This window comes from Staurois parvus, unplaced genomic scaffold (assembly GCF_062004578.1).
Source record: "Staurois parvus isolate SC_StPar_1 unplaced genomic scaffold, SC_StPar_1.0 ptg000098l, whole genome shotgun sequence".
NCBI lineage: Eukaryota > Metazoa > Chordata > Amphibia > Anura > Ranidae > Staurois > Staurois parvus.
The window spans coordinates 6,870,705-6,896,844 of record NW_028317894.1 but is presented as its reverse complement, the minus strand read 5'-3'; the positions used below and the strand labels follow the sequence as shown (position 1 = coordinate 6,896,844).

The 26,140-nt window shown below is 43.0% G+C and overlaps 1 protein-coding gene across 1 annotated transcript in view; it reads left to right on the top strand.

The window, feature by feature from the left end:
* Positions 1 to 4,220: 4,220 nt before the first annotated feature.
* SMC6 (structural maintenance of chromosomes 6) overlaps positions 4,221 to 26,140 on the top strand; it is a 166,180-nt gene continuing 144,260 nt past the window's right edge. The window contains exons 1-2 of the mRNA XM_089671096.1: positions 4,221 to 4,354; positions 25,309 to 25,415. Of these exons, the coding sequence (XP_089527222.1) occupies positions 25,311 to 25,415 (105 nt within the window). The 5' untranslated portion in view covers positions 4,221 to 4,354; positions 25,309 to 25,310. The remainder of the gene's footprint in view (positions 4,355 to 25,308; positions 25,416 to 26,140) is intronic.

The following is a 26,140-nucleotide window of genomic DNA, read 5'->3' as shown; positions in this document are numbered from 1 at the left end:
TTAGTGCTTTTCGGGTGCTTTTACTATTGCTCACAGCAGCCTTTTACTACCATATGCAGTCATTTATGTATGTACGGCATTGCTCTTATTTTAACACAATAAATTCATTCTTTATATTACTTATATTACTACATTATAAGCACCTTTATTCTCCATACCTGGCACTGAGCCTCCACACCTCAGCCCCAGTATTTCAGGCATTGCTGCAGACCTGAGGAGTAAGCACTTTGAGACCAGACCGGTATCCTTCTTACACACCATTGAGGGACCACCAGTGGATCCTAACTCCAGGCTGTTTCTATCCGGGACCCCAGGATGCATGTGATCCAGATATGCGCAATAACATTGTGTTTCTAGTGAGTAGGCAATCTATTCATATCGCCACAACAGAAAACCGGATTTTACTTACAGTGTCAGAAATCTCATTGTGGACTGAGGAATTCATATTATGATATTATAGTGGACTCATTTCTATTGTTTATACCTTTGTGATAAAGGTTCATTTGGTTTAATATTTAATGTAATGCTGCACTCCTTGTTTTATGATTCTACTAGAAAGGTTTTATGGTTCCTTTTAGTGCATTGGTCGCTTTTCAGATTGCGCTCACTAACTTACATATAAAAAATATATAGTAAACTCAAAGTTAGTCATAAATTTAGGCCAAAATGTATTTTGCTGCATGTTTTTGGTAAAAAAAATCCCAATAAGTGCAAACAAGACAAGTCTCTCTCCTGCCAGCAAGGACATGCTGCTTTCTATTTCTCTGCACAGCAGAGAAATAAAAAGCAGCTTGTCTCCCTAGTAAAACACACACAGCACAGTTTGTAAAACGGCACACAGTTAACCCTTTGATCGCCCCAGATGTTAACCCCTTCCTGCCCAGTGTTGTCATTAGTACAGTGTCAGTGCTTTTTATTACCACTGATCACTGTATCAGTGTCATTGGAATGTCAGTGGCAGTTAGTAAGTTCCCTCCAGTGTCAGAATCCCGCTATAAGTCGCTGATCACTGCCATTGCTAGTATGAAAAAAAATTAAATTAAAATTCCAGTATATATACCGCCATTTGTAGACGCTATAACTTTCACATAAACCAACTAATTTACACGTATTTTTTTTTAGCAAAGACATGTAGCAGAATACATTTTGGCATAAATTTATGAAGAAATTAGATTATTAAAATTTTTTTATTGAATATGTTTTTTAGCAAAAAGTCAAAAATATTTTTATTTTCTAAATTGTCTTTTTTTATAGCGCAAAAAATAAACGCAGAGGTGATAAAATACCACCGAAAGAAAGCTCTATTTATGGGGAGAATAATGACAAATTTAATTTATGTACAGCTTTGCATGGCCGCGCAATTGTCAGTTAAAGTAACGCAGCGCCATATCGCAAAAAATGGCCTGGTCAGGAAGGGGGGTAAATCCTCTGGAGGGCAAGGAATTAGCGGAACTTCCCTTTTGGGTGGAGCTCCACTTCAAGGAGAACAACGTCTCTATTTGTCTTGTTTCCGGTTAAAGTGAAAGAAAGGATTTGGGTCTTCCCTAGAAGGGGAATAAAGGAGAAATCTCCAGATGCCTCAAAAAATGTAGCCGTAAGACTAAGACCCAGCAAGATTTCTACCAATATAAATCTGCCCTTCCAAAATACAATTCTTGTCTCCACACTGCCAAACAGACCTATTTTATCACTCTCATTAACACCTTCTCACGCAGTCGCCGTCAACTCTTATCTACCTTTAAATCTCTACTTTATCCTTCTTTACCTCCACCCACTAACTCACTCGCTGCCCAGGAGATCGCTAATCACTTCAAAAATAAGACTGATACAATTCGTGATGAGAGCTCCACTGTACAGAAATCTCCCTCACCCTACATTCCTTGTCCACCTGCACAATCTATACTTCCCTTGTTTAACCCTGCTACTATAGAGGAGGTTGGTAAACTATTTTCTAAAGCTCACCTAACCACCTGCCCACTGGACCCTGTTCCCTCGCAAATATTACGGTCACCCTCTGCCTCTATCCTTCATTCTTTAACTCATATCTTCAATCTCTCACTTTCTACTGGCATCTTCCCCAACTCTCTAAACCATGTGCTAGTCACCCCCATACTTAAAAAGGCCTCACTGGACCCCACCAATCTTAGCAACCTCAGACCCTTCTCCTTACTCCCTTTTGCCTCCAAACTCCTTGAACGTCTAGTCTACAACCAGCTGAGCTGCCACCTTATTGAGAATAACCTTCTCAATCCTCTTCAGTCCGGATTTCACCCACAACACTCCACAGAAACTGCTCTCCTAAAATTCACAAACAACTTACTGCTAAAACCAATGGTCACGATTATGTACTCTTGCTCTTGGACCTCTCCGCTGCCTTTGACACAGTTGACCATCCCCTCATCCTCAAAAAACTCTATTTACTTTCTCTCAGTTGGTTCGAATCTTACCTATCTCATTGCACCTTCAGTGTCACTTACTTCCTCCTCTCCTACTCCTCTTACTGCCAGAGTCCCCCAAGGTTCTGTCCTTGGACCTCTCCTATTCTCGTTCTACACTTCTTCCTTGGGTCAGCTGATAGCTTCCCATGGTTTCCAATACCATTTCTATGTTGATGACACACAAATCTATCTCTACTCCTCAGCTCCCCCCATTAGTTTCCTCACCTATCACTGGTTTACTAACAGACATATCAGATCAGACTGGATGTTACACCACTTCCTAAAATTCAATCTATCCAAAACTGAGCTCATAATATTTCCTCCCCCATGTGCCTTTTCCCCTGATTTCTAAGTCAAGATCAATAGCACCACTATCAACCCATCCCCGCATGCCAGGGTGCTAGGGGTAACCATGGATTCTGAACTATCCTTTCAGGCCCACATCCAATCCCTGTCCAAATCATGCCGCCTCAACCTCCGCAACATCTCTAGAATACGCCCCTTCTTAACCAACGATACCACAAAGCTTCTAATTCACTCCCTGGTCATCTCTCGCCTCAACTACTGCAACTCCCTCCTCATTGGCTTACCCTTATATAGGCTATCCCTCATCCAGTCCATCATGAATACTGCTGCCAGGCTCATCCACCTTACCCCTCTCTGCCAATCCCTCCACTGGCTTCCACTCGCTCAACTAATAAAATTAAAAATACTAACAACTTACAGAGCCATCCACAACTCTGTCCCCAGCTACATCACCAACCTGGTCTCCAAATATCAACCAAACCGCTCTTTCTATCCTCCCAAGACCTTCTGCTCTCTAGTTCCTGTGTCACCTCCTCCCATGCTCTCCTCCGGGACTTCTCCCATCCTGTGGAACTCCCTACCCCAATCTGTCCAGCTGTCTCCTAATCTATCCACCTTTAGATGATCCCTGAAAACCTTTCTCTTTAAAGAAGCCTATCCTGCTTCTACCTAGTAAACTTCCATTTATTTCCTCCACCAGCTCATCCCCCCCACAGATATTACCTTTTGTATCACTCAACCCTTCCTCCTAGATTGTAAGCTCTAATGAGCCGGGCCCTCTGTTTCCTCTTCTACTAAATTGTATTGTAACTGTAATGTCTACCTTCATTTTGTAAAGTGCTGCGCAAACTATTGGCGCTACATTTATTTATGGTGCTTATATAGTGCTATCAATTGACACAGCACTTTACATATATATTGTACATTCACATCAGTCCCTAACCCTCAGGGGGTGTACAATCTAAAGTCCCTAGCTCACATTCATACATACACATACTAGGGACAATTTAGACAGGAGCCAATTAACCTACCAGCATGTCTTTGGAGTGTGGGAGGAAACCGGAGTACCCGGAGGAAACCCACGCAGGCACAGGGAGAACATGCAAACTCCAGGCAGGTTGTGCCAGGGTTGGGATTTGAACCAGCGACCCTAGTACTGCCAGGTGGAAGTGCTAACCATTTAGCCCCTGTGCTATAGATCCTGTACAATCATACAATCTCATGGGGGACGCTAGTTCAGGTGACAACCAGGGATTTCCCTCTTCCTGCTTTAGCTGTGCCATAGGAAGTTACAAACCTCCCACTCTCCAAAATGAAAAGAGTTCTATTTCAACCGTTCATAACGCGGTACCACTTGGCAATTGTAGGAGGCAGCAGCAGGCTGTGGTCTCCGGAAAGATGGCGCCTAGGCTGCAGACCTCCTCTGTAGAAAGATGTAGTTTTGGTGACCGGGGTAGGGGAAGGTGTCTCTGTCACGTGAAGAGAATGGTGGGCGGGGCGCATAGTGTAGCGCGCCCGGTAGAGGTTCAGTTCGGGGAGGTTTGACTGTGGCGAGAGAAGTAGCGGGAATCACGTGACAGCGGCAGCCCCGGAGGGCCAGGAAACGACAGGTAAGCGGGGATATGAGCGGACCGTCCATGTACGTACACACCGCCAGCTCCGTCCCCCTTCTTCTGCAGGCGGTGTTCTCCCGGGGCTCGGAGGATGTATTCAGTCTGGGGGAGGGGATACTTGTGAAGAAAACAAGCTTTATTTATTATAAACATTACCTCAGAGGAAGACATGAGGGGGAGGGGCTGTCGTCTCCTGAAAATGCTGCGTGCCTGGCTCGTGTGCTGCACTTTACCTGAACACAAGGATGGCATTATCCAGTTGTGGGCTTTCTGGAACTTTCCTTCACGCTGGTTCTGGCTCATTGACTGGGATGGGGTCCCTTATGCTGGGCAAGCACTGTGCCCTCCAATCACAGTCAGCGCTGTGTGCCTCCATTCCTGAGGAATGACAACACTCGCCATTATCCTCCACCTCTGAGCGCGGTGTCACCTGGAAGGAGTCCGGAAGATTGTTCAGGGCAGAATTTCCAATTTTTGGGCCCCAGAGACTTTAACTATTAGAAAGTAGGTGGTATCCAAACGTTTTGAGACTAGTTTTGTAGCACGCCAACAGATGGCAGCACAAGGCTGCACACACAGTCACAGGGAGCACGAACCTTCATAAGTGTGTGCCAAAAGACGCATCGTCCTGCGTACATTGGGAGCTGTGCAACTGATGCTATTCTGTCCATGTGTAGTATCACGTCTGCTATTTCATCATGGACAGCAAGTCAGAACAGAGAGCAAACGTGAAATGATGAGAACAATCCACAACATTGTTGCCATTGTCGGTGTGCCATACAGAACAGCCTAGGCAATCCTCACGTGTGATTTGAACATGTGTCGTGTTTTTCCGCCAAGTTCATCGCCAGGCTGCTGACCCAGAGCAGAAGGAACACTAAGTCTGACTTAATAATCCATCAGCGTGCTGTGGATGACCCGCCCGTCATATCAAAGATCATTACCAGTGACAGATCTTGGGTGTACGAGTTTGACGCAGAATTTCATATTTGCTCTTTGTTTTATCTTGCTGCCAAGGTGAAAGGGCAGACATGGTAACGCATGTGGTCAGAATAGCACTAGTTGCACAGCTCCTGATGTACACAGGGCAATGTCTTTTGGCACACTGACTTATGAAAGTTGGTGCTCCCTGTGACTGCGTGCTGCCATTTGTTGGCTTGTTACAAAACTAGTCTCAAAACCTTTAGATATCACCTTGTAGTTATCGTCCGCCAATTTTCAGGAAACAAATACGCTAAAAATAATTTAAGGTTCCTTTGACACTGATCCATAGCAAAAATGTATTTTTTGTTTTACTGCATTTGTGGTGCATTTTTACAGGACATATTTAGAGCTCCAAAAATGCAGTGAGCAGGATTTTAGAAAACACATCAGACCCACAAAGTAACAGTGTGAGGAGTTCCATAGGAATACATGGCCACACGATTTTCTTCTACGCAAAGGCCCCTTTCATATGGGCATTCCATATGTCTGTTTTTCATCTGTCTGTATACGGAGGGAAAATGGACACCCATGTATTTCTATTGACTAGCGGATGTTTAGGATGATCATCTGTTCACATCCATTAACATCCGTGGGGTTTTTTTTTTTTTGAAAGGAAGAAAGCCCTATTTTTCTTCCATTAACAAAACGTAACAGACAAAAAATGGATGAAACCGGATGTAAATGGACAAAAACAGATGTAAACAGGTGAAAATCTGACAAAAACTGATGTGAACTAATACCTTTTTTGTTGGAAAAAATGTGACTTAACTGATGGAAAAAAACGGAATGCCTGTGTGAAAGGGCCAAATTGGAAGAAAAACAGATCAGTGTGAGAGGAGCCTAATGCAGGCCATAGACGGATTGAAAAAAAAAATTGGCCAATTTTCGCGCCGTTAGTGGGTTAATTGGTCGGCCGTTTTTTGGGATTTTGGCACATTTTTTTTCATCGGTGAAGTTGGGAAAAAAATTAGCCGATTTTGCCGGCAGTGTTGGGCAAATCGGCCGATCTTTTTACCGATAATAAAATCTGCGCATGAGCCGTGACCTGCAAGAAGAAGAAACAATAAGAATTCCAGTTCCACTCACACTGTAAAACAAAAGTCCACAGCTACAAAAAATTGTAGCTGCTGACTTTTAAAAAACAGCCACTTACCTGTCCCTCGGTCCCGCGGTGTCCTCCTCGCAGCCCGTTTCACCATCTGGCCTGTGTTCCAGGAAGTGGGAGCGGTTACCTGTCAATTCCCCAAAGGTGCTAATCCTTAATGGGGGGGTGGAGGACCAGTCTTTCCCTTTTGGGTGGAACTCCGCTTTAAGTCGAGTAAATAGATACCAAACATGTTACGTCTTAGGCCTCATGCACACAGGGTGTTAAAAATGCAGCAGTTAGAGGCATTTGACATTTTGTTTCTGACTCTTAACGCCCCTCTGTCATATCCTAGGTGTCTTTGTACAGTGAGGAACAGAAGTATTTGAACACCCTGCGATTTTGCAAGTTCTCCCACTTAGAAATCATAGAGGGGTCTGAAATTCACATTGTAGGTGCATTCCCACTCTGACAGACAGAATTAAAAAAAAAAATCTGAAAATCACATTGTATGATTTTTAAAGAATTTATTTGTCTTGCACTGCTGAACATAAATATTTGAACACCTAAGAAACAGCAAGAATTCTGGCTCTCAAAGACCTGTTACTGTGCCTTTAAAAAGTCCACCTCTACTCCACTCATTAATCTAACTTAGTAGCACCTGTCTGAGCTCTTTAAAGACACCTGTCCACCCCACAGTCAGTCAGATGCCAACTACTACCATGGGCAAGACCACAGAGCTGTCAAAAGACACCAGAGACAAAATTGTGGACCTCCACAAGGCTGGAAAGGGCTACGGGGCAATTGCCAAGCAACTTGGTGAAAATAGATCAACTGTTGGAGCAATTGTTAGAAAATGGAAGAGGCTAAAGATGACTGTCAGTCTCCCTCGGACTGGGGCTCCATGCAAGATCTCACCTCGTGGGGTATCACTGATAAGAAAGGTGAGGAATCAGCCCAAAACTGCAAGGGAGGAGCTGGTCAATGACATGAAGAGAGCTGGGACCAGAGTTTCAAAGGTCACTGTTGGTAGAACACTACGCCGTCATGGTTTCAAATTGAGCAGGGGAACCTTCTCTGCAGTGCATAAGTCATCACATGTCCAGGCCTGTCTGAAGTTTGCCAATGACCATCTGGATGATCCAGAGGAGGCATGGGAGAAAGTCATGTGCTCAGATGAGACCAAAGTAGAACTTTTTGGTCTAAACTTCACTCGTCGTGTTTGGAGGAAAAAGGATGAGTTGCATCCCAAGAACACCATCCCTACTGTGAAGCATGGGGGTGGTAACATCATGCTTTGGGGGTGCTTTTCTGCGAAGGGGACAGGACGACTGCACTGGATTAAGGAGAGGATGAATGGGGCCATTTATTGTGAGATTTTGAGCAACAACCTCCTTCCCTCAGTCAGAGCATTGAAGATGGGTCGTGGCTGGGTCTTCTAACAGAACAACGACCCGAAGCACACAGTCAGGATAACCAAGGAGTGGCTCCGTAAGAAGCATATCAAGGTTCTGGAGTGGCCTAGCCAGTCTCCAGACCTAAATCCAATAGAACATCTTTGGAGGGAGCTGAAACTCTGTGTTGCTCAGCGACAGCCCCGAAACCTGACAGATCTAGAAGAGATCTGTGTGGAGGAGTGGGCCACAATCCCTGTTGCAGTGTGTGCAAACCTGGTCAGGAACTACAGGAAACGTTTGACCTCTGTAATTGCAAACAAAGGCTTCTGTACCAAATATTAACACTGATTTTCTCAGGTGTTCAAATACTTATGTTCAGCAGTGCAAGACAAAGTCTTTACAAATCATACAATGTGATTTCCTGAATTTTTTTTTTTTTAATTCTGTATCAGTGGAAATGCACCTACAATGTGAATTTCAGACTCCTCCATGATTTCTAAGTGGGAGAACTTGCAATATCGCAGGGTGTTCATATACTTCTGTTCCTCACTGTATACGTAGGCATTTAGATGCAGAAAAAAAAAAATAACTTGCACGTTTAGGAAAGCAGCCTGACATGCCTAAATTCTAGGCACATTAACGCTTGAGCTTTCATGAATTCCAATGGCTAGAGTAAATATTATATTCTGGCCAATGGAATGAATGCCCAGAGGCTTGATACATCTAATTGCATTTGCAAATCACGGCTTTAAGCAGTCTCAACACTGCATTTTCCTCCCCTAAAGCAAATGTGTCCAGGGAAGGATTAAAAACATCCTGTGTCCACAGGGACTTAAAATTGCACACACCTGTGAAATCACAAATGACTATGCTACCCAAAGTTCTCCATAAGCAGTGCTTTAAAGTCTTTACAGGTCATCAGTTTAAAGTAGCTTTAATATTATAACCCTAGAATTATTGCTGTCACTCTGACATTCACGACGATACCTCACGTGTGACGAATACACATGCTTTCCCTACACTGCATTTTTATATGAGGTGTGTGCAGGCTGACGGGGCTTTTTTTTTTTTTTTTTTTTTAACTTTAGTACTGTCATGAGTTGGCTAACAAGTCCTCTATGTGATAGCATGGGCAGGTGACAAGTCATCTTTATGTCCTGTCCTCCAATGCAGCTATTTCAGCACAGATCATGTTTGAATAGCTTCATTGTCAGCTACTGTAGCTAAGGAATGACTGCTGTAACCCCAGAAGTGACGTATAACACATTTCTGGGGTAATTAATTGCAGGAGGGATCAGTTCCTCATACACTAACTGAACAAGCAGTTTCCCATAGTCCCTGGCTTCCTGGTGGAATAGGAGACACAGTTCTGGCTGACCTGAGACCGTATGTGGGTTTGTTGCTACCATTCTAAATTTAAAGAGGTTATTCACCCTGTTTGAAAAAAATTAAAGTTGGAAAGGATCAAAGTTTTTTTTTTTTTACCTTCATGCATTCTATTCATTGAGGTGAGAAAACCTTTTGTGTGCAACAGCCCCCCTAAAACCATCTTTATCTAGCGATGTGCAAGACAGCCTCAGCTCTCCTGGGGCTCTCCCTCCTCATTGGCTGAGACAGCAGCAGTAGCCATTGGCTCCCGCTACTGTCATGCATAGCCAGTGAGCAAATGAGGAGACTTAACATTTTTTCTAATTATTTTTACACTGTCTCTTTAAATTTTTTCCTTGATCATTTGCATTGCTGTCACAAGGAATGTAAACATCCCTTGTGACCGCAATAGTCATGTGACAGGTACTCTTTATGGAGAGATCTGGGGTCTATAAGACCCCAGATCCCTCCTCTGCCTTTAAAAGCATTTGATCACACTAAGATTGGTGTGATCGAATGCTTTCCATTTTTAAAAATGGTGCCGTTTACATCTGGGGAAAGCAGAAGTGATTTATGCTCATCCCGGTCTTTGTCTGTCTTTATGATCAGCCGGCAGAAGTGCTGGCTGTTTGATCAGGCGTCCCAGTGGGATGAGAGATCCCACAGAATGGGAGATGTCCCTCCCGCTGCTTGTAACAGTGTTTCAGTGACTAGTTAGCCACTCTGATTGTTTTTACAAGAGAGCCAGCCGTTGGCTCTAAACGCTGCTGCTTGCCCACAGCAGAGTTAAATGTATATAAAAAACTTCTTACCCGATGCCTGGACCTGGATGTCCCAGGCGTTAGGTGATAGGAAATGAACATCCCTGTATCTGTTGAGTTTGTTTGCATTAAAATTCATTAAAATGTGTTTTGTCCAAAAAATTGCATTTGAAGAACCACTGCGCAAATACCGTGTGACATAAAATATTGCAATGGTCGCCCTTTTATTCTCTAATATGTAAGAACCCTATTATAATATTTGAGGGTTCTTAGTAATTTTCTAGCAAAAAATACTATTTTGAACTTGTAAACAAAAATTGCCAAAAAAGGCACTGGTCAATTTTGCACTGTATTAATGTCATTGGTGATATCAGTGGCAGTTAGTTATTTTCCCCCAGCCCCAGTTAGTGTCAGATTGCCCACGCGCTATCGCAGTCCTGTTGCAAGTTGCTGATCCCATAGTTTTGTACTCACTATAGCTTTCACTCAAACCAATCAATATACACTTACTGAGTTTTTTTTTTTTTACCGAAGACATGTAGCAGAATACATTTTGGCCAAAATTTATGAAGAAATTAGATGTTTTAAATGTTTTATTGGATATGTTTTATAGCAGAAAAGTAAAAAATACTGTTTTTTCAAAATTTTCAATCTTTTTTTTTTTGTTTATAGTGCAAAAAATAAAAAACGCAGATATCAAATATCACCAAAAGAAAACTATTTGTGTGAACAAAATTATATAAATTTAGTTTTGGCACAGTGTTGCATGACCATGCAATTACCAGTTAAAATAGCGCAGTGCTGATTTAAAAAAAAAAAAAAAATAGAAAAAAGGCCTGGTCATGAAGGGGGTAAAATCTTCCAGAGCTTAAGTGGTTAATATCAGTTTGAGACTGGGTTCACACTGATGCAGTGCAGGAAATGTGAATCCTGTGCGTTTCCCACACCGCAGTGCAAGCGCATGGCGTTCATGCAATCTGTTGCGGGTGTCAATGTTAAATTAATGACACCCTGAAACAGACCGCAAGATGCAATTGCAAGAAATTGCATAGGTGAGAACACCCATGCGATGTGATTCATGTGTGGGTAAAAAAGGGTCCTGCACCTTTTTTTTGTATGGATGTGATGCGATTTGAGCTATAAAAAAATGCATGGCTCAAATCACACTGCACAGGCATTGCATATAATTTGCACACCAATGCGGTGTGATTCCTGTGCGAATTACATGCGGTGTCCCGCACCACATTAGTGTGGACCCAGTTTGAAAGTCAGAAGATACAAATACTGTAGCTGCTAACTTTTAACCGCCTCCTGCCCGCCATATAAGGTACATGGGACGAAGCGCGATGTAAGGTACAGTGGGGCAAAAAAGTATTTAGTCAGCCACCAATTGTGCAAGTTCTCCCACTTAAAAAGATGAGAGAGGCCTGTAATTGGCATCATAGGTAGACCTCAACTATGAGAGACAAAATGAGAAAAAAAATCCAGACAATCACATTGGCTGATTTGGAAAGAATTTATTTGCAAATTATGGTGGAAAATAAGTATTTGGTAAATATCAAAAGTTCATCTCAATACTTTGTTATATATCCTTTGTTGGCAATGACAGAGGTCAAACGTTTCCTGTAAGTCTTCACAAGGTTGGCACACACTGTTGCTGGTATGTTGGCCCATTCCTCCATGCAGATCTCCTCTAGAGCAGTGATGTTTTGGGCCTGTCGCTGGGCAACACGGACTTTCAACTCCCTCCAAAGGTTTTCTATGGGGTTGAGATCTGGAGACTGGCTAGGCCACTCCAGGACCTTAAAATGCTTCTTACGAAGCCACTCCTTTGTTGCCCGGGCGGTATGTTTGGGATCATTGTCATGTTGGAAGACCCAGCCACATTTCATCTTCAATGCCCTTGCTGATGGAAGGAGGTTTACACTCAAAATCTCACGATACATGGCCCCATTCATTCTGTCCTGTACATGGATCAGTCGTCCTGGTCCCTTTGTGGAGAAACAGCCCCAAAGCATGATGTTGCCACCCCCATGCTTCACAGTAGGTATGGTGTTCTTTGGATGCAACTCAGCATTCTCTCTCCTCCAAACACGACGAGTTGTGTTTCTACCAAACCGTTCTATTTTGGTTTCATCTGACCATATGACATTCTCCCAATCCTCTTCTGGATCATCCAAATGCTCTCTAGCAAACTTCAGAGGGGCCCGGACATGTAGTGGCTTAAGCAGGGGGACACATCTGGCACTGCAGGATCTGAGTCCCTGGTGGCGTAGTGTGTTACTGATGGTAGCCTTTGTTACGTTGGTCCCAGCTCTCTGCAGGTCATTCACTAGGTCCCCCCGTGTGGTCCTGGGATTTTTGCTTACCGTTCTTGTGATCGTTTTGACCCCACGGGGTGAGATCTTGCGTGGAGCCCCAGATCGAGGGAGATTATCAGTGGTCTTGTATGTCTTCCATTTTCTAATTATTGCTCCCACAGTTGATTTGTTCACACCAAGCTGCTTGCCTATTGCAGATTCAGTCTTCCCAGCCTGGTGCATGTCTACAATTTTGTTTCTGGTGTCCTTCGACAGCTCTTTGGTCTTCACCATTGTGGAATTTGGAGTGTGACTGTTTGAGGTTGTGGACAGGTGTCTTTTTACTGATAACAAGTTCAAACAGGTGCCATTGATACAGGTAATGAGTGCAGGACAGAGGAGCCTCTTAAAGAAGAAGGTACAGGTCTGTGAGAGCCAGAAATCTTGCTTGTTTGTAGGTGACCAAATACTTATTTTCCACCATAATGTGCAAATAAATTCTTTCCAAATCAGCCAATGTGATTGTCTGGATTTTTTTCTCATTTTGTCTCTCATAGTTGAGGTCTACCTATGATGCCAATTACAGGCCTCTCTCATCTTTTTAAGTGGGAGAACTTACACAATTGGTGGCTGAATAAATACTTTTTTGCCCCACTGTACATGGGACACAACAGATCACCGATCACTGTAAAGAGCTGATGATGTCGGCTCTGTCATGTGATCAGCTGTGTCCAATCACGGTTATCGGCAGTTCTCTCCTCCCGCTGACAGTTTGTGAGGAGAGGAGAGCCGCTAATCTGCATTCCTCAGAGGGGACATCTACACAGGGAACTGATGAGCAGTGTAACCCCATCAGTGCCACCTGTCAGTGCCCATCAATGCCACATACCAGTGCCCATTAGTACACATCAATGCCACATGTCATTGCCTATCATGCCCATCAGAGCTGCCTTTCAGTGCCACCTATCAATGCCAGTCAATGCCACCTATCTTTGCTTTAGATCTAAACTGCAGTGCATTTTGAACGTGTTTGTAGGAAACCTGCACAGACCTTAATGCTGATGCGGTCCGGTTTGAAATTGATTTTGACACCCCTGTGTATTATAAACTGTGATGATCCTAGATTTGAAACAAAAAAAAAAAAAGTGAGCTCTGCCATTGTGCTAAAGGAATGTTTAACTGAAGTACAAAGACTCTTTGTAACTTGAAAACAATGTTGCAATATTCATTGCTTAACCTCTGCTAGTATTTGACTAACTATCTTAACCACTTCAAGTCCGGACACTTTCACCCCCTTCCAGTCCTGGCCAATTTTCAGCTTTCAGTGCTATCACACTTTGAATGACAATTACGCGGTCATGCAACACTGTACCCATATGAATTTTTTTGAGACAGATAAAACTTTATTTTGGTGGTATTTATTCACCATTAGGATTTTTATTTTTTTGCTATATAAATGAAAAAGTCCAAACATTTTGAAAAAAGTGTTTTTCTTATAAAATGTTTCAGATAATCTTTCAATATAAATCTTGGCCAAAATCCAAAATGTATTCAGCTATCTTTTTAGTAAAAATAAAATGACCCGAATTAGTTTATAACCAAAAATTATAATTTTTAAAAAATGTTTTTTACATTTTTATTTTTTAATATTGTTTATTTTACATACTGTCACCCTAGCAGTACAGTGTCACCAGTGACACTGTACTACTTGTGGGGGGTGATGAAGATTTTTTTTTTTTACACTGATTGCTTTTACACGCATATAGGATGTAAAAGCAATCATTTCTCTTTCTCTCTGTCTGCATTCCTGCAGCCATTGAGAACTACTGAGTGAGCTGTGATTGGTCACAGCTTGTCACATGGTACAAGGCTGTTATGAATAGCCTTGTACCATGTGACCTCTGTGATCATTCACAGATTTCACATGTAGTAAGCAATGTCGTCAGAAGTGACATCTTGCTTACTACTTTGCATGTGATCACTGATTGGCCAATCAGTGATCACATGATCGGGACCTCGTACAAAGGTCCCGTCCGACGATCGGTGTTTTACTGTGTCCGGAGGACAGAGCGTGCACCAGATCACGGTGTTGCACGCTCCCGGGGAGCGCGCACAAGCAGGGTGCGGGGAGGCCATTTATAAACGGCCACCCGAACATGCAGTGCCACCGTCCAGCCGTTTATATATAACGGCCTGTCGGGAAGTGGTTAATAGAAGGGGAGGTGCATCCAAAACCAATACACTACTAAAGAAAAACCCCACAAAAGGATATAGCACCTCAAAGGCTAATAAGAAGTATAATTTTATTAAGGACGTAACAATTAAACAAAACGTATCATATAATCAAACAATGCATGTACCCCGTCCTTATACTGCTGATTAGCCTATGAGGTGCTATATCCTTCTGTGGGGTTGTTCATGAGTATGTATGTTCTACCTGTGCCTGTGTGGATTTCCTCCTACTTTCCAAAGACAAGCTGGTAAATGAATTGGCCCCAATACAGTGCTGTGGAAAAGTATTACCCCCTTCCTGATTTTTAAAGGTAAAAGGCTGTAAAAGCAATCATTTCTCCTTCTCTCTGGCTGTGTTTCTTGCAACCATTAAGAAATACTGTGCAAGCTGTGATTGGTCCCAGCTTGTCACATGGTACAAGGCTGTTGTGAATAGCCTTGTACCATGTGACCTCTGTGATCATTCACAGATTTCACACTTCGTAAGCAATGACATCAGAAGTGACATCTTGCTTACTACTATTCATGTGCTCACTGATTGGCCAATCAGTGATCACATGATCCAGACCTTACACAGAGGTCCCGTACAGCGATCGGTGTTGCTCTGTGTCCAGAAGACACAGCAGGCACCGGATCGTGGTGCCACGCGATCCCTGGGAGCGCGCACAGGCAGGGAAGCGGGAGGACGTTTATAAACGGCCACCCGCTCCTGCACTGCTCCCGTCCGGTCGTTTATGTACATGGAACGCACTGGAAGTGGTTTAAGTGTTACTAAAGCCTGGACCCTGCATTCCCTCTATCTGGTCTCCCACAGTACACAGAACATGAAAATGCAATTATTTTAGTAAATATAAACTGCTAAATACCTTTTCTCATCAGAAATTAGAGCAGTTTTGTGACTTCAGCTGAGCACTGGTTAAAGCTTGTAGGAGGAGTTTTCTTTCTACTCTATAAGGATGCAAAACCCCTGACCTCTGTTTGAACAATGCTGATTGGCCCTGTGCTGGTTGCATGCACTCTCCCAAGAAAGAAAGAAAACCCTCTCCAGCAATACACACCACACTGAGCATGTGCAGAAGGGCTACGGATTCAGTCTGTCTTATCAGCGTGGACATTTGAACAAGGGGAGGGGCAGAGAAGACAGCATCAAACATCCTTTTTACACAATGCAGAGGATTAACCCTATAGGTTCCACATATAACAAGCATGCTTTACTGTATATACAGGCAGATTTTACTGATGTGGGTTTAGTAACACTTTAACACTACAATAAATACATTCAGGCTCCAGGCACACTAATGTTTTTTAAGCTCCTAGAAACTAAATAGTGTTATCCTATGTGTCCATGCACGCTACTTTAAGGTAATAGTGATTTTTGAGCTCTAGTGTTTAGGAACAGAAAAAAGTTTTTGTAGAAATTTTTGGAGCATTTTGCCAGCAGAAGAAAAGCTAAATGCTACTAAAACACTCATAACAGCTTTTTTTTCCCCCCCTCTACATGCACTGTAAGCACGCTAATAAAACGTTTACGCTCCTAAAATGCTCCTAAAATGCTACTAAAAAGCGCTATTACCAGTGTTTTTTATCCAGCATGTTTCCCAGCGTTTTTTTGAGCTTAAAAAAATTCTAGTGTGCATCTTCCTTTAAAACCAAGATAGATACATAAGTATCCACTGATTTGCGGAAGGCATATATGTGGGGACTGTGATACTAAAGCCTAAGGGTTATTCACACTAGAAACTTTGTTTTCCTGTACAATTCACGTGTAGTTTTGTGCAGTGCGATTTCAGCCGTTCATTTTGAATGGGCTGAAATTGCACCACACCAACAGTAGTGCATGCAATATTTTGGGAAATGCACAACAATCAGATCATATGGTACTTTTCTACAATGCAAACCAGTGCAAGCAAACATACTGTGTTTGTGACCTGCATTTGGGTGTCATTAACTTTGCACTGACACCTGTTGCTGATCGCAAGGGCAGTGCAATTTGAATGCGGTATTGGAAACAGCACAGAAAGCAGGTTTCCCACACCGCATTTTAGTTTCAATGTGCCCGAAGTTTAGCAAAAATGAAAAATCAGCGCAAGGGGTCTAACATAGGCTAGGTTCACACTATTGCTGGTGGTTGTGAGTGTGGAAATCACAGCTGTTTCTGCAACCAACACATGCTGCTCTTTACAGACTCGTGGGGCTACCATTCATTCTAAATGGTACCCTATGCATCTAAAAACGCAGTGCATTTGCAGGTGCAGGAATGTCTGGGAGATCACATGGTGCAAAAGAACCATGCGATTTCCTGGCAGCTGTGACTTAAAAATGGTGAAAGAATGTTTTTCCTGCATGAAATTGCAGGCACAGCAACCCATTTAAATGAATAGGCTGCTGTGCTTGAACAAAAGAGGCTCGCAGAGCCCCAATAGTGTGATCCTAACCTTAAGGGGTTCTAACGTCAAAAAAGTTTTTGTACCTTAATGCATGCCCTGCATTAAAGTAAAAAACCTTGACTTCAAAGCCACTTTGTTACATTCCTTCCAATAGCTGTTCCCCGTACCCCCCCCAATATTTCCTTTGTCCTTTCTTGAACCAGCGTTATGCCCAGCTGGTCTGTGCTCTCTTCTGCTCTTACAGGGCAGACTAAAAGTAGCAGGAGCCATTGGCAGATTATTTTATTTTTTTATTTTATTTTATGAAAAAAAATGAGCCTTTAATAATACTTTAAAGTGGTTGTAAAGCCTGAAGGTAAAATAAAAGCCTTCAGTGTGCAGCCTCCAGCCAATTCACACCTGGGCCTGATCTCGATCCAACGATGTTCATGGTGGACGAGGCTCTCCTGGCTTTCTCCATCTTCATTGGCTGAGACACAGCAGTGGGAGCAATTGGTCAATCGAAACAAGCGAGGAGGGAGCAAGTGGGGCAGCGGGGCCAAGCCGCTCTCTGTCTCATAGACACGCGGAAGCGGCTCAGCAGCGAGTGCGCCCAGAGCAAGCAGCTTGCTCTGAGGGTATTTAGCAGTGGGAAGGAGCCAGAAGTGTTGGCAGAGGACCCAAGAAGCACGGCAAAACCTGAAGCCAGAAGAGCTCAACAAAAATAGGGTCACCTGTTGGTCACATGACTGACTCTCTTCAAATGACAGCGTTATCTCTGCTGCACTAAGCAATGAGAATACTGTAGAATACCACAGGGTTCATACAGCAGAAGTACTTTTAATATTTTGGGAGAGCAAACAATGACTGTCGGAGGTCACTTGACCTGCAACTGACTTTCGGCAGTAAACTGTCAGTTTATAATCCAGGTAATTTCACATGGGGTTCATATCCAGTTTTCCCTCTTACCCCAAAAAAAGGGGCATAAACCACTTGGTCACCCCATGGCCCACTCTCTCCTTCTCCACCTATTTGTCCAGTAATGCCCTAATCGCTTCCTCTTTCGATTGGCAACGGAACAGGAGAGGGAATGAGCAGGACATAGTGGAACTGAGAGCCAGCATCAGACACATTTTCTGGTTTGTTAGATAACCAAGTCTCCCAGTGCCACTGATTTCACCTTCTGTCCACTACATCACTACTAATGTATCCCTGCAAATCTATAGTGACGTAGCAGTGGGTGGAACCATAGCATGGAGTGGGTGATGCAGAAATGCAGGAGATTCTTTGGATTGTGTAGCCCAGAGCTCGACAAATCACAGGTGCCAGGTGGCCAAATCGCGATCCAGGCCCGGGCTCCCGTAAGCAGGGTGGATTTGATTTAAATCACGATTTAAATCACTAGTCAGTAAGGCTTGATTTAAATCCTAGTTTTCTACATAGATTAATTCTTGCTGGTATAACTTTAATATGCAAGTAGATGAAGATTTTTAGAATAACAACTTTTCATATTAGTTTTTTTATCCCCAGTTTAATAGATTAATCATTCATATTTGGACAACTTTTCTGTTGTACTTAGGAAGGAGAAAAATAATCATTACCTTAATAATAACAATTTAAATAGATTTATTCATCTGAAACAATAACATTACAGCATATGTGATTTGCTTAAACAAACATCCATGTTTGTTAACTAATTTGGCTAAACAAAATATATATATTTTAAGAAACTTAGACTGTCAGCCCCTTCCTCCTCACACTTAGTTTCACTTTCTTCTTGTGCAGATCTATTCCACTCCAAACAATCAGAAAAATATTGTTTCTATTCACTAAACTTCTTGAAATTTAGCACTGAAGGGGTTGATTCTGTATTTATAGGTTTGTAGAAGTTAAGATTAAGGTCTTTTTCTTAACTCTGTTCATGTTATAACATTTTTGCTGTGAAGAAGAGGCATGTGATCTCCGCTGAGTCATTTCAGTTTTGAGAACTGCAAAGTAAACCAAACATCTGTGATAATATCTTGTAGGCAGAGAAACTGCCCAATAATCTTACAAAAACCTCTGGAAGAGCATGACATTGTGAATGGATTCATGGAATTTATTTACCAAAAAAATTAAACATATACAGCCTTATTCCATCATGAAATAAAGATTCGTTTTTTAATTATGTAGAATAACCTTTGGATGGTAATATATTTTCCTCAAAAAGCATTTTATTCAAAAAAATCCGATTTAAATAAAAAAAATCTATTTTTTTTTTGATTTTTTAAAAAAAATCATTGATTTTTATCCACCCTGCCCGCAAGCCTATTCACCACTGGCACCAGACACAAGCAACTTCTGACGCTCTGGGCATGTAGCGTCGGGCAGCTGATTCAGCTCCAACCAGTGGCGGAGCTACCAGGGTCACGATGGTCGCACTTGCGACCATGTTCAGGAGTTGCGCCATTGTGGAGGGGGGCCCAAAAATAGTTGTACCAACTTTTGGCACTGGGCTCCGCTCCTGTCTGCTGCGCCTGCCTTCCTGTGGTCTCTGCCTTCTCCCCGCTGGGTGCCCTCCCCCGCCTCCATGATCATCTTTGCATTCCAGTTATTTGTTGCTGGCACTGCCGGGTGTGCTAGCAACCAATGACATTCTGCAGATACTGGAGGGAAGGAAAGTAGCCATAGAGCTACAGCCGCTCCACCTTTCAGCTCTGCCCCTCTACTCCGGCTCTCAGCTTTAGACACTTACTAGCCTGCAGCTGCTCCTGAGTCTGGTTGGTAAGGCAATCTATTTGCAGAGATGTTGATATAAGGAGGGGTCTTTCTGATCTAATTGGGGTCTCTTAGGGGGAGAGGCACTGATATAAGGGGACAGTGAGCTTATAGGGGTTTTTAAGGGAATGTGCTGACTGCTGTTGATCAGAAGTCACCTTCCCCATTAGACCAGTCCCCCTATATCACCATCACCCCCTTAGAGACTTCCCATTATATCAGTCACCTTATATCAACACCTACCCTTTACAGACCTCCATTAGAACTGAGTCCCTTTATTTTAGACCCCCCCCCCCCATTAGATCAGAGTCCCTTTATATTAACCACCGTTAGAAACCCCCCCCCCTCCCCATTACATAAGAGTACCTTCATAGTAGCTGCCCCCCCCCCCCATTATGAGAGAGACCCCTTTGGAGATCAACGGTTGGCCATCTCTGTCGCCGAGAACAAAGTCCTGCCAGTCAAACAAAAATGGCTCTTAGATTTTTTTAGTTGGCTCCTAGTCTCAAAGTAAATTTGTTAAGCCCTGGTGTTGCCCTTAAAGAAAACAGGTGGTGATTCACTGGTAATGGGGCTGCTAAATATCCCTTCCTTACAGGCTGTTTTTTGAGACAGAGTCACTTTAAAACTCTCAGAGAACACCTTTATGCTACCAATGATATAGCAGCCCCAGAATCGCAGTTCTATTACTACAGGGTGCAGTGTCTGGACATGTACCTGTACTGGTGTGTAATCTAAGGCCTGGCACAAGCAGGCTAGGATTCTGATTGTGGCTCAGGTCCAGCATGTTACATTCATGTATGTACAGTGGCCATTAGATGGTTTCATCGGTGCCTATTTTATATCATTTCTTAATGGAGTTACTACTGGCAGCCAGCATCTAAATGCCTATCGCAACAAAGCTTTCACCACAGTGATTTGTCTTGATATGTCTGCTCCAATTTCTGTACCTGTTTGTATGCCATAACATTCTCAGTTGAAGAGGTTCTTTCGTCAGTTAAATAAAAAAACCATACATAAAAGTCAGCAGCTACAAATACTACGGCTTCTTACGCAGTAAGATCAGACTGTATATGCAGTAAAGTATGCTTGTTGTACTCCCTGTGGACCGGAAGGGGTTAATCTTCCACATTGTGTAAAAAGGCTGTTTGATCCAGTTTTCTCTGATCCTTCCCTTCATCTACTGTCCACAATCCATCTGCTGATAGTACAGAGCCCTAGGAGTTCCTCTACACATGCTCAGTTTGGTGTGTATTGCTTGAGAGTGTGTGGTTTTTTTTTTGGTAGGATGCATGTGTTCAGCACAGGGCCAACCAGCACTGTCCAGACAGAGGGTCAGTGGTTATACAGCCTCATAGGACAATCAGAATGAAAACTCCTCTTGCAAGCTTGAACCAGTGCTTGGCCGGACACTGATAAAAGTCACAAGACTGCTATATACTACTGATGAGAAAAGGAATTTAGCAGTTTATATTTACTAAAATAATTGCATTTCAATGTTCTATGTACAGTGGGAGACCAGATATAGTGAATGCAGGATCCTGGGCTTAGTAACACTTTATTAAAAGGACACTTACCTGTCCAGGGATTCAATACTCTCCTCAGCTGACTGGTTCTTTGCTGGTATTTGGGTCCCTGGCAGCACCAACTTGGATGTGGGAAGCTGGCTACGAATCTCTGCGGCTTCACAGCTGGCTTCCCTCTGCGCTTTCTGAATGACACACAGCCTCCTGGGAGATATGTTCCGGGGGGGTTGCGGTGGGAGGGGGTTTGTGAGAATGCCACTGGAATTTCTGAGGCATTCCCTGCAGAATTGAGAGTGGGAACCTGCTAGCAGGACCAGGGACGCCTCATTGCCGTCAGCTAGAGGGGAGGGAGGAGAGCGGACACGGCCGCTCCCCTCCCCTCCCCTTCTTGTCCTGACCTGTAATTGACGTTATGATGTCACTTCTGGGTCCCCGTTGAGAGATTCCCAGCCATGGAAGCCGGGAAAGAATGTAATGCAATGCACACTGCATTGCATTCAGTGGAGCACAGGGGAGACATGCAGAGTCTTTTAGACCCTAGATACCTCAATATAGAGAACCGGTCACCAAAAATCATCACATAGTGGACTTTGTCCCCTATGTAGTGGAAAAGAAATAAAAAAATGTTATTGTAAAAAATGAAAGTTACACCCAAGCACAGGCCCGTACAAATGTAAAAGCACACGCTGGGGCGTCTACGCATGAAAACGTTGATTGCAATTCACATGTCACTGCGCACTCCAGAATGAGAGCAATAATTCTAGCACCAGACCTCCTCTTTAATGCTAAACTGATGACCTATAAGGAGCTTGAAAAGTGTTGACCTATAGAAAATATAGGGTACTGAAGTTTGTTTCATTTCACGAACGTGCACAAATTTTAAGGTTTGACAAGTTGGATATCTATTTACTCTGTGCAACCTCATCTTTGATATTTTACAAAAAAATAGGGTAATGCATTGCTTTTTTGTGCCATAAAATTAACGTACTTGTATTTTTTACTGAAATTTTGCTGTAATATCATGCGATATAAAAAATTGGAACTACCACTATTTTAGGGTCTCTGCTTTCAGAAAAAATATGATGTTCGGGGGTTTCATATAATCTTCAGGGATAAAATTATTTTTTAAGCTTGTGCAAAAAACTGCTCTGGCAGTAAAAGGGATAAAGGATTAGCCTCCTAGATTGTAAGCTTGAAAGAGCAGGGCCCTCAATCCCCTCATGTTTTGCATTGTATTGGTGTTGTTCTGTCACATGTTCTGTACCCCTCTGTAATGTACAGCGCTGAGCGAACTATTGGCACTTTATAAATACTGTATAATAATAATAAGCCCTGACCCACCCTTTTCTTAGGAGCAGCCAATGAGGGCTCATTACACTACAAAGTCTCTCCCATCCCTGCTAGTCCCCGGGTGCGGTGCTGGAGAGAGGCCGGGAGGGGAGGAGGAGATGAACAGCGCAAAAATATTAAACGTTTAAGTTCCCATAAAGCCCCTTTTGTTTTTAAAAGCCCCAGACATTCCTAATAAAACCTTCAGTTTAAATACAGTTTTGGTTAAAAAAAAAATGTTTTATCTAGACAAGTAGGTTGTCGTGAAGGACAAATAGATTGTGGCACCAATTTAGTCCCTGGACAAGTAGGTTTTTAAAGAATTTCCACACCCCTGTATGAGGTATCACCATGATTGTCAGAACAAGAGCAATAATTATAGCACTAGAACTCCTCCGTAACTTTACTGCTAACCTGTAGAAATTTTTAACACATCACCCAAGTACCATAGTTTGACCCCATTCCACGAACCCGCACTTTTTTAAAGCATGACATGTGTATCTATTTACTTGCCGTAACATCCTTTTTCATATTTTACAAAAAAATTGGGTTATACAGTGAGGAACAGAAGTATTTGAACACCCTGCGATTTTGCAAGTTCTCCCACTTAGAAATCATGGAGGGGTCTGAAATTCACATTGTAGGTGCATTCCCACTCTGAGAGACAGAATTAAAAAAAAATTCAGGAAATCACATTGTATGATTTTTAAAGAATTTATTTGTCTTGCACTGCTGAACATAAGTATTTGAACACCTGAGAAAATCAGTGTTAATATTTGGTACAGAATCCTTTGTTTGCAATTACAGAGGTCAAACGTTTCCTGTAGTTCTTGACCAGGTCTGCACACACTGCAACAAGGATTGTGGCCCACTACTCCACACAGATCTCCTCTAGATCTGTCAGGTTTCGGGGCTGTCGCTGAGCAACACGGAGTTTCAGCTCCCTCCAAAGATGTTCTATTGGATTTAGGTCTGGAGACTGGCTAGGCCACTCCAGAACCTTGATATGCTTCTTACGGAGCCACTCCTTGGTTATCCTGGCTGTGTGCTTCGGGTCGTTGTCATGTTGGAAGACCCAGCCACGACCCATCTTCAATGCTCTGACTGAGGGAAGGAGGTTGTTGCTCAAAATCTCACAATAAATGGCCCCATTCATCCTCTCCTTAATCCAGTGCAGTCGTCCTGTCCCCTTCGCAGAAAAGCACCCCCAAAGCATGATGCTACCACCCCCATGCTTCACAGTAGGGATGGTGTTCTTGGGATGCAACTCATCCTTCTTTTTCCTCCAAACACGACGAGTGAAGTTTAGACCAAAAAGTTCTACTTTGGTCTCATCTGAGCACATGACTTTCTCCCATGCCTCCTCTGGATCATCCAGATGGTCATTGGCAAACTTCAGACGGGCCTGGACATGTGATGACTTGAGCAGGGGAACCTTTCGTGCAATGCATGATTTGAAACCATGACGGCGTAGTGTTCTACCGACAGTGACCTTTGAAACTGTGGTCCCAGCTCTCTTCCTGTCATTGACCAGCTCCTCCCTTGTAGTTCTGGGCTGATTCCTCACCTTTCTTATCATCAGTGATACCCCACGAGGTGAGATCTTGCATGGAGCCCCAGTCCGAGGGAGACTGACAGTCGTCTTTAGCCTCTTCCACTTTCTAACAATTGCTCCAACAGTTGATCTATTTTCACCAAGCTGCTTGGCAATTGCCCGTAGCCCTTTCCAGCCTTGTGGAGGTCCACAATTTTGTCTCTGGTGTCTTTTGACAGCTCTTTGGTCTTGCCCATTGTAGTAGTTGGCGTCTGACTGTGGGGTGGACAGGTGTCGTTAAAGAGCTCAGACAGGTGCTATTAAGTTAGATTAATGAGTGGAGTAGAGGTGGACTTTTTAAAGGCACAGTAACAGGTCTTTGAGAGCCAGAATTCTTGCTGTATCTTAGGTGTTCAAATACTTATGTTCCGCAGTGCAAGACAAATTCTTTAAAAATCATACAATGTGATTTCCTGATTTTTTTTTTTTTTTTAATTCTGTCTCTGAGTTGGAATGCACCTACAATGTAAAGTGGGAGAACTTGCAAAATCGCAGCGTGTTCAAATACTTCTGTTCCTCACTGTATATTGTTTTGTTGCTTTTTGTATTTTTTATAATCATTAAAGTGTATTTTTTTTCCAAAAAAATATATTTTTAAAAACTGGCCATTTTTGGTTTTCGGCCAAGTGCATCCTGAATTTTCGGTATCAGAATCTTCATTTCAGTGCACCACTAGTATGAATCGCATACTAGCACATTATGCAGGACTTACCTTAAAATGAAGCCCTCCAGCAGCCACTGACAGGGCTTCCATCTTCACCCAGTCTTCCTTTCAGGTTCGCAGGATCTGGCCATTTGATGTCACTCCTGCACATGCAAATGGGAGCCACAGTCCTGATACAGCTTTGATGGCATGCACACCTTCAGAGCTCAGTGCGCTTGTGCCAGTGATGTCACCGACTGCAGAAGTAATGAATATCTCCAAACCAGTGCAGGTTTAGGAAATATTTCTCCACAGCCCAGTGCTCCAGTGAGCGCTGGAGGGATAGAGCACAGTGCCGGAGGCTGACAGCCATGGCTTTCTACTCAGAACGGAGGGGAGAACTGAGCGACCAAAGGTGTTTGATTGCTCGGTTCTCATTGCGTAGTCGGTAGGGGACAGATGCATTATCATATCTATGCTGCATCCACTTAGGTGAGTACAAGTGTTTGCTATTTATTAAATAAGGATGATGTTCTTGTTTAGTAGATGTTTTTTTTTTTAGAATATGGTTTATTTGTGTTTTTTTTTTTTTTTTTTTTTTGTTTAACAGCAATGGGTAAAAGAAAGGAAACCAGCCCCTTGGGTACCTCTGGACATGGTAAGAGAGCAAGGCCAGATGATGATCAAGATTCTTCTTCTGGAGAGGGGTCTCAGTCAGTAAGTACAAACCTCCACATTTTTCTATCTCTGCGCACTCGCATATAATGAATGAGTAAAGGTCAGCTGGCATATGAGTTTAGTGTGTTAAATTAATCTTTGAAATCTTTTTATATCATCACAATAGAATCTAAGGTAGGCCATACATTATGCAATTTTCTTTCCTCCTACAGGTTAAAGGAAAGAAAATTGTTCAACTTCCCCACTGCAGCGCTATTGTATTTTGCTGACAGGGAACCTTCCCTATCAGCAGAATACAGTAATCACTGCTGGTGACTGCCCTCCAAACAGATCTGCATGGACTGAGGGGGGGGGGGGGGGGCGCTGATCCATTTTTTTTTGTTTTTTTCAGGTTGGAGGTAGGTGAGTGTAAACGGACTTAAGTCCAGGCCAATGATTTGCTATGTAGAGAAAGTAGAATTGGGATGACATTTCTGGTGCCTGCTCCAGAACAAAACAGATTGGCAGTTGAATTTCCACCTGCCCTCACATGTTCACTTTAATGCTACAATTTGGCTGCAGATGAACCCTCTTGAAAGATTTTCTTCATTATTATTATACAGGATTTATATAGCGCCAACAGTTTGCTCAGCGCTTTACAATATAACGTGAGACAATACAGTTCAATACAAGAGGGTTAGGAGGGCCCTGATCCTGGGAGCTTACAATCTAGGAGGGAGGGGCTAGTGGTACAAAAGGTAGTAACTGTGGGGGATGGACTGGTT